Source organism: Belonocnema kinseyi, chromosome 9 (genome assembly GCF_010883055.1).
Source record: "Belonocnema kinseyi isolate 2016_QV_RU_SX_M_011 chromosome 9, B_treatae_v1, whole genome shotgun sequence".
Taxonomy (NCBI): domain Eukaryota; kingdom Metazoa; phylum Arthropoda; class Insecta; order Hymenoptera; family Cynipidae; genus Belonocnema; species Belonocnema kinseyi.
The window spans coordinates 58,102,404-58,111,412 of record NC_046665.1 but is presented as its reverse complement, the minus strand read 5'-3'; the positions used below and the strand labels follow the sequence as shown (position 1 = coordinate 58,111,412).

The following is a 9,009-nucleotide window of genomic DNA, read 5'->3' as shown; positions in this document are numbered from 1 at the left end:
AGAGGAGGGGAAGTAAGAAATGTAAGGAAATATAAAAGGGAGGGGAAGTAAAGGAAATGGGTCAATCGGAAGTAAGGAAACTGCGGGAAATTAGGATAGGGAAAGTAGGGGAAGTGGAATGGCCGAGGACGGTGGGATAAAAGAGTGAAGTTAGGGGAGGGGAAATAATTTTTTGATTATAACACAGTGAAGGTCATGCAACTCTTTTCGCATTCCTACCTTACCGACATTTTTTTCGTAACATTTCAGAATTCCAGAAATTTAGGACCGTAGAAATTTTTCTCAGTTCCTTTTATTTAATTTTACAAATTTTCAACGGGATATCTTAATTTGTGTAGACGTGAGTTGGTGCGAAAAAATGTCGGTAAAGTAGGAATCAAATGAATATTACATAAAATAATATAAAACATTGGAACAATAAGAAAATATAATTATTTTTGTCTAAAAGTTAATTATTTTCAATTGAAAAGTCTACCATTATATTTCTGATTGAACATCCATCTTTTCTGCTAAAAATTTAATCATTTTGTTGAATATCCAACTACTTCCTCAGAAAGTTATTTTTAACTCGAAAATTCGACTCCCTGCTTGAAAGTTTAACTACTTAGTAAAAGATTTATTTTTTGGTTAAGAATTTAACTACTTTGTTAAAAATTAATTTTATTACCTATTTTTTTTGCTATTACAATATTTTTCTTGACGATACATCTTTATTGGGAGATAATTCAACTATCTGGTGAAAAGTTCGACTATTTGGTTAAAATTTAAATTACATTGTTGAAAATTAATTTTTTGTTTAAGACTTCATCCCTTACAATGAAAATTCTTTTTACTAAGTAGATAAATAGTTTTTTCAACTACACATTAAACTATTTTATTTCTTACAGAAAATTGTTCTCTTTTAGTCTTTGCTGTTAGAAAATTAATTTTCTTGAATGAAAATTCATCTTTATGGGTTGAAAATTCATGTTAATGGGTTGAAAGTTCAACTATATAAGTAAAAATTCAGTTTAAATTTAATTCAATTGAATTCAACTATAAATTTTTTTTGACTTTTGATTTTTTTATAATTATTTTAAATTTGAAAAAGCAACTATTTGGTTAAAAGTTAATCTATTTTAGTCGAGGATTCAACTATTTTGTTGAATATTTATCTTTTTTGGTTAAATTTTCCTGTTTTTGATTTAGAATTAAAATATTTTTATGGTTTAAGATTCATTTTTTTAGTTCAAAATTAATAACTTTGCTGAAAATTAATTTTTTTTTGTCAAATTAATTTTGTTTAACTGAAAATTGAACTATTCGATTTTTAATTGAAGACTTATATTTTTTATTGAAAAATCAACTATTTGGTTAAAGATTAATGTGTATCGTTGAAAAATTGTGCTCCTTGGTTGAATTTAAATTTTTGGATTTAGAATTAAAATATTTTATGGTTGTAGTATGCAACTATTGCGTTTTTAGTTGAAATTTGAAATTTTTTTAGTTGAAAATTCATCTACTTGGTGGGAAAGTAACCTACTTGGTGGAAAATTGATCTTTTTGGGTTGAAAATCAACCATTTTTTCGGAAAATCAATTTTTCAGTATATTTAGACTTAAAATCTTACGAATGCGGTACTTACATTAATGTTATTTAAGAGAAATATTATTTAAAATATAATATGAAATAATTAAAAAATTAAAGAAGGCAATATCGCCATTTATGTTTTTCTTTTTGATAAAAAAACATATATTTACCAAGGGTCGTGTAGACGGAAAGTCCAGCATCGGGGGGGTAGGGAAATTGCGATGGTAAGGACGGTGATCTGGACGTTGAAAGATGATAAGGGGGTGTCGTGGCTCCCAGGTAACCACGTGGTGGTCCACTATTACCACCATTTCCTCCACCTCCAGGACTTGCACCATCTCCGTCCAATCCCATATTCACCACGGTCCCATAACTGTCATTACTCAAATCTGCAATAAAAAAATACAAATATTATTTAGAGCTCATTAGGTCGGACTCAAAAGGTCAGAGTTCAAATATGAAGAGTGATAGTCCAGGTCTCAAATGTTAAAGGAAGCTCAATGTAAAAAAGTAAAGCGTTAGCGCTTCAAAGGTCAGAGGCCAATATCAAATATTATTCAGAGAGTAAAGAGCGGGGGTTCGACTAAAAAGGTCAGTTGTCAAATTTAAGGAGTTACAGTCTGGGACTGAGAGTTTAAAGGGTTATCACGGTCAAATAGCAAAAAGTTAGGAGCTAAAGTTCAAAGGTTAGAGTTTATAGTCTAGTGCTCAAAGGCTAAATGAATCTCAAGGTCAAAAAGCCAAGCATTAGGGGTCAAAAGGTCAGAGGTTGAGTGGACTATTAATTTTTTTAAAACTTTTACTATTTTATTATCAGTTTTCACTTTTAAAAGTTCTAGTTTTAAAAACTTAAATATCTTTTTAATATTTGATCACAAATCTTCTAATTCAACTCTAAATTCCAAAAATTAATAGAAAACATTTTAAGACACGTGAAAACGTATTGTTGTTCATCATGCGATGATGAGAGCGGTTGCAAGAAAGCCCTCAATTATATTATTTGCAAGTCACATTAAATTTTTTGACCCTTCGAAAAATAAAAAAACGAAACTTACTCCACTAAGTTAGAAAATATCTGATTTTTTATTAATGATTTTAAAATGTGAATTGCATTTTTTTAAATTATCTTAAAAGACTGATTTTATCTTGATTTTCTTTACTTTTTGGACATTTTTTTTTAATAATTGATGAACTTAGAATGCAGACAATAATTTTACAGGAGCTAATAATAAACATACGGTGAGCGTCACGCTAATAATCAGAAAAGAATAGGTATGGCGTGACTTTGGGCTTTAGTGTTCAGGATCATCTGCTTCTGTCCTGATTTGCAGGGTAGATAAGGCCACCCCTAAATACTAACTATGGCACCCCTGTGATAATAGTTTAAGGGAAGATAGAAAACATGAGTCCATAATGTAATTATAATTATATAGGACTTTTATAAAAATTAGGGAAGTTAGTGAAATTCGATAAGCCCAATTATTCCTAGTTTTTCTTTTAGTTAAATGAGTGATTGTATTAAAAAGATTTGATTAATGCTTAATATTTTTATTATTAATTTTACTCTTAGTTCTCTGAAATAGAATACTTAAAATTAGCATGAGACACTAAAAAATCTCGAAAAATATATAAATATATCATATAAATATTCTACATATAAAATATAAAATTCCCGAAACAGAATAATTAAATGTTATTGTAGTGATTAATTTAATGATAAATGAACAATTAAATAGAAAATATGTTTATTAATTAAAAGTATTTTATTTGATTAATTCATTAACTTTAATTGTTTAGATTCGGAAATTTTCCTGTATTGAAAATTTTATAGTTTAGGATATTTTATAATTTCTGCAATTTTGTTCGAAATGATCTATTTTCGAAAATTTTTGAATTTTGTAATATAATAAACTATCATGAATTATACATTTTCGGCAGATCGATAATTTGGGAATTTTCTGTTTGGAATATTTTGTTTGTCGGGAATTTGACGATGTTAGGAATTTTATTTTTCGGGATTTTTCAGTTGTCCCATTAGAATATACATCAAAACAAAACAAAACTTACAGTAACTAATTATAAACGTCGAATCGAAAGCATAGCATGTTTTAATAATCATAGCGTTTTATATTATTATTAGACTATTATATTTCGTAATAAAACTGTTAAACAATTATAATTGATTTTTAATAGTCTATGAATTCAAAAAAGAAATAATAAACAATTATGGAAAATTATTTACTAATGAAAAATGCCACCTGAAAGAGAAATTAGCTTTCTCTTTCAGTAGGTGTAGAGAGTTTTTGTCAGACATGATAGAAGTGATTCTACTTTTCTATTTTATTTTGAAAAAAAAAATATTGTTTAACTGGACTGATTCTTGACTGATTCAGCAGTTTAAATGCTCAAAAGAAGAAATGTTTCAAAACTCTTATTTTTATTTAAGAATTTGTAATCAATGCTTTCAATTTTTTACTTCAAATATCATTCTTTAAAATAAAAACAAAGCTAATTTTTTTAAAAATTTGAAACATTTTAAACATGATTTTAAATATTCTAAAGTATATAAATTTGAGTCTTTGATCACTTTATCATGAATGGTTGAAACAAAGTTGTACCTTTTTTGAAACATAATCAAATTCCAGAAACTGGAAAATTCTTGAAGACAAATTCGGCAAGCAATATTCATGAAATTATCAACTTTCTGACCTTTAAAAATTTCCAATAATTTATAATATTAACGAATTTAAAAACTACCAATAATAGATAATTCCCTAAATATAATTTTCGACGCAGAAAAATGTACAAATTATAAAACTTTTGAATTGAACAATTGAAATTTGTTTAATAATCAATCTAATAAATTTTTTAAAATGAAAATTGAAATCATTTGTTCAAACTTCAACTTTCTTGATTGAAAATCAAGTTTTTTGTTTAAAAATCAACTATTTTAGTAGAAAATCGAACTACTTATTCGAAAATTTAATTATTTTGTTGGCAATTCTTATTTTTTGGTTAGAAATTTTTTCTTTCATCGGGAATTGGCACTATTTTTTTTGTTTAAAAACTTTACACTTTATAAGTTGAAAATTTAACTATTTGGTAGAATACTCATATATTTGGTTAAAAATCAATATCTTGTTTGTAAAATGTTTATCATTTCTGTGAAGAATTTAACTATTTTGGTAAAAAATCTCATTCTTTAGCTGCATTCAACTGGTTTAAATTTGTTATTTATTGTTTTTGAACATCAGTTTTCTAAATTGAAAATCAATCTATTCCATTTTTGGTTGAAAATTGATTTTTTAAAGCTAAACATTGAACAATTTCGTCGAAAATTAATCTTTCTTAAGTAAAAATTAAGTTTTATGTTCAATATTCTTATTTTTCGGGTTAAAATTCAACTGTTATCTAAAACCTTCGACCTCTTAGCTCAAATTCATTGACATTTTTTTTGAGAATTCGTTTTCTTGAGTAGAAAATTAATCTTCTTTCTTAACAAAATCATCTGGTTGGTTGAAGATTCACCTATTTTGTTAAAAATTCTTCTTTTTTCTGTCAAAGTCAACTGGTATATAATTCGATTGTTTTTGGTTGAAAAATGAGTTTTTAAACTAAATATTTATCTATTCCGGTTTTGGTTGAAAACTTTTCTCTTTCGTTAAAAACTCTAATATTCTGTTAGTCAACTTCTTTGGTCGAAAATTTAATTGTTTTATGTGAAATTCGTCCTTTGGGTTTAAAATTCAACTGTCTTACACAAATTTGTCTATTTGGCTTGAAAATTCAACTATAATCCTGCGATTCATCTTGACGAGATGAGAATAGTTATTCCAATCTCTGGAAGATAAAAATCTGCCAGAAGAGAAAAGTGTACTGAAAGAGTAAAGTATATCGGAAGAGAAAAGAATGCCAGAACAGACAATATTCCAGTAGAGAAAACAAAAGTTCGTCATAAAGTATTGTAAGAAAATAATAAAATCCGGCAGAATATGCCGGAAGAGAAAACACAAAGTAAATTAGTCGCTCTAAGGACTATAAACCCTAGAACCTGCTAAAATGAGATCAATTTATTTTACGATCTGATAGTAAAATATGAGTCCGGGTTCATAAGTTAATAAAAACAGAGATTTTTGATAAAGCACTGTAAGTTTAGCGGGCGATGGGCATTTTAGAGGGTGAAAATGGTGAAAATTAATCCAACCACGTTGGTGGGTTTCAATCGAGAGACAGAAAAGTATAATGGCGGTGGTAAATTCGACGGTGTTTCGAGCGGTCCGCAATCTTCCTGAAATCTCGGACGCCGTGCTGGCAGTTAGCCCAGCCATCTCCTGAATATTTCAAGAGATCTTCCTCTCAGGCCTCCGACTTCACGGAACAAATGTGCCATTGTGCCATCGAATCTACCACCGGGGAACATATTTCCAACAAAAGCGAAAGAAAGCTTTTCCAGCCTCACTAAGCCTACACTTTTCTCAACCTCTATCCTATCCTATTCCGTCCAATACTTTTGGATTCTATTTTATCTGATTCTGATTCAATCCTATCCTTTCCTATCCGATCCAAACTGATCTTTTCCGATTGCACCCTATTCTATCCAATTCTATCCAATTCTATCCGATTCTCATATCCTATCTTATCTGATTATATTCTATTCTACCCCATCCTATCCGATTCTATACGCTCCTCTCCCATCTTATCCGAGTTTACCCTATTCAATCGAAATCTATCCTATTATACCCGCATCTATACCATTATATCCGAATTTTCCCTATTTTGTCGGACCCTCACCGCATACACCCTACTCATTCCGATTTTATCCGATTTTAACCTATTCAATAACAAAAGGAGACATTTTTGGTTGAAAAATAATTCCTTAATTCTTTTTGTTTGAAGACTCTTCTATTATATTTTTGTTTACGAATTTATTTTTTTATTTGCTTAAATGCAACTTTTTGTTGGTAAAGTAATCTGTTTTTGGTTGAGGATTCAACTATTTTATAGAAAAATTCTTTTTATTTTGTTAAATTTAATTGTTTATCATTTAAAATTCTAATATTATTTGGTTGAAAGATCATCGATTACATTTTTCCATTGATAATCCATCTTTTTCTTTGAAAATTCAACGAATTGATTGAAAGTTTAAATACTCTGTTAACAATCCCCTCATTTGAAAAATCAAAATTTAAATCACATGATCTTAAAGGTCTTTAAATGCGCTCATATGCGCCATAGAGCAAAAATGTTGCGTTACATTGATAACCGAGTTATCAGCGATCGAAATGGGAGGGGAGGTCTGGCGTGATTTTTCTAAACTAATAACATTTTTCCAAATTCATCATACCTATCTTTCATAACTCCAAATGCTCTCAAATGCGCCACCACTAGAAAATTTTGCGCTAGCTAATTAACAAAGATATCATATTTTGGAGGGGCGGGGGGGGGGGGCAGTGTAACGCAGGTGTTACATCCTCAATAGTGATGTGCAAAATAAAGTTGAGGACATGGATTCTTTCGTCTTCAAATGCGCTCATATGCGCCATAAATTTTTTTTGAAAACTTTGAAAATTGCCCACTATACGGAGGTAAACATTTTTACGAATGATGACCAACAAAATAAAAAGTTTTCAATCTGTACTGATAAAATGACTTTCCTATGGGGTTTCAAATACGCTCAGATGCGCCACTTTCAAAATTAATAAAACCCATAATCAACCCCATACAATCACTTGTTAAGATACACTATCCGATGATATTTCCAAATAAATTAAATTGAAGTATAAAAATTTAGAATTGTGAGGGTAGTTGATTATGCTTTTTTGTCAATTTTGAAAGAGGCAGATATAAGCGCATTTGAGATCCTATCCTAAGAGATCATTATAAATTTTTATACTGCAATTTAAGTGATTTAGAGATATCATCGGGTGGTGGATCGATAACAATTGAAAATAAGGGGGTTGTTTATAGTTTTTTTTTTAATTTTGAAAGTAGCGCGTAAGAGTGCATTTGGAATCATATACGAAGAGATTATTATAAATTTTTATTTTTCAATTTAATTTATCTAGAGATATCACCGGGTGTTGGATTGATAATAATTGTAAATGAGGGGGTTGATTATGGTGTTATTGTCAATTTTGAAAGTGGCGCATATAAGCGCCTTTGAAATCCTATACAAAGAGAGGATTATATATTTTTATTTTGCAATTTAATTTTTTTGAGATATCATCGGATAGTGAATCGTAACAAGTGGTCGTGAGGGGGTTGATTGTGTTTTTTGTCAATTTCGAAAGTTTCGCAAATGAGCACATTTGAAATCCTATCCTAAGAGATCATTATAAATATTTATACTGCAATTTAAGTGATTTAGAGATATCATCGGGTGGTGGATCGGTAACAAATAGAAATTAGGGGGTTCTTTATGGTTTTTTTTTCAATTTTGAAAGTAGCGCATAAGAGCGCATTTGGAATCATATACGAAGAGATTATTATAAATTTTTATTTTTCAATTTAATTTATCTAAAGATATCACCGGGTGTTGGATCGATAATAATTGTAAATGAGGGGGTTGATTATGGTGTTATTGTCAATTTTAAAAGTGGCGCATATAAGCGCCTTTGAAATCCTATACGAAGAGAGGATTATACATTTTTATTTTGCAATTTAATTTTTTTGAGATATCATCGGATAGTGAATCGTAACAAGTGGTCGTGAGGGGGTTGATTGTGTTTTTTGTCAATTTCGAAAGTTTTGCAAATGAGCGCATTTGAAATCCTATCCTAAGAGATCATTATGAATTTTTATACTGCAATTTAAGTGTTTTAGAGATATCATCGGGTGGTGGATCGATAACAAATGGAAATGAGGGGGTTGTTTATAGTTTTTTTATTTATTTTGAAAGTGGCACATATAAGCGCCTTTGAAATCCTAGACGAAGAGAGGATTATACACTTTTATTTTGCAATTTAATTTTTTTGAGATATCATCGGATAGTGAATCGTAACAAGTGGTCGTGAGGGGGTTGATTGTGTTTTTTGTCTATTTCGAAAGTTGCGCAAATGAGCGCATTTGAAATCCTATCCTAAGAGATCATTATAAATATTTATACTGCAATTTAATTGATTTAGAGATATCATCGGGTGGTGGATCGGTAACAAATAGAAATTAGGGGGTTCTTTATGGTTTTTTTTTTCAATTTTGAAAGTGGCGCGTAAGAGCGCATTTGGAATCATATACGAAGAGATTATTATAAATTTTTATTTTTCAATTTAATTTATCTAGAGATATCACCGGGTGTTGGATCGATAATAATTGTAAATGAGGGGGTTGATTATGGTGTTATTGTCAATTGTGGGTCCGGATGCAATAAGGGCACATAAAATTTTTTCGTGCGAAAACGAAGTCCCCTGGAGGCTTTAGAAAAAATTTTCGAATTTTAATTTT

At 29.5% G+C, this 9,009-nt stretch overlaps 1 protein-coding gene across 1 annotated transcript in view; it reads right to left on the bottom strand.

Annotated features, from left to right (window-relative positions):
- LOC117180215 (LIM/homeobox protein Lhx3) overlaps positions 1-9,009 on the bottom strand; it is a 36,657-nt gene that overhangs the window by 644 nt on the left and 27,004 nt on the right. Inside the window, exon 6 of the mRNA XM_033372600.1 lies at positions 1,740-1,958. Within this exon, the coding sequence (XP_033228491.1) occupies positions 1,740-1,958 (219 nt within the window). The remainder of the gene's footprint in view (positions 1-1,739; positions 1,959-9,009) is intronic.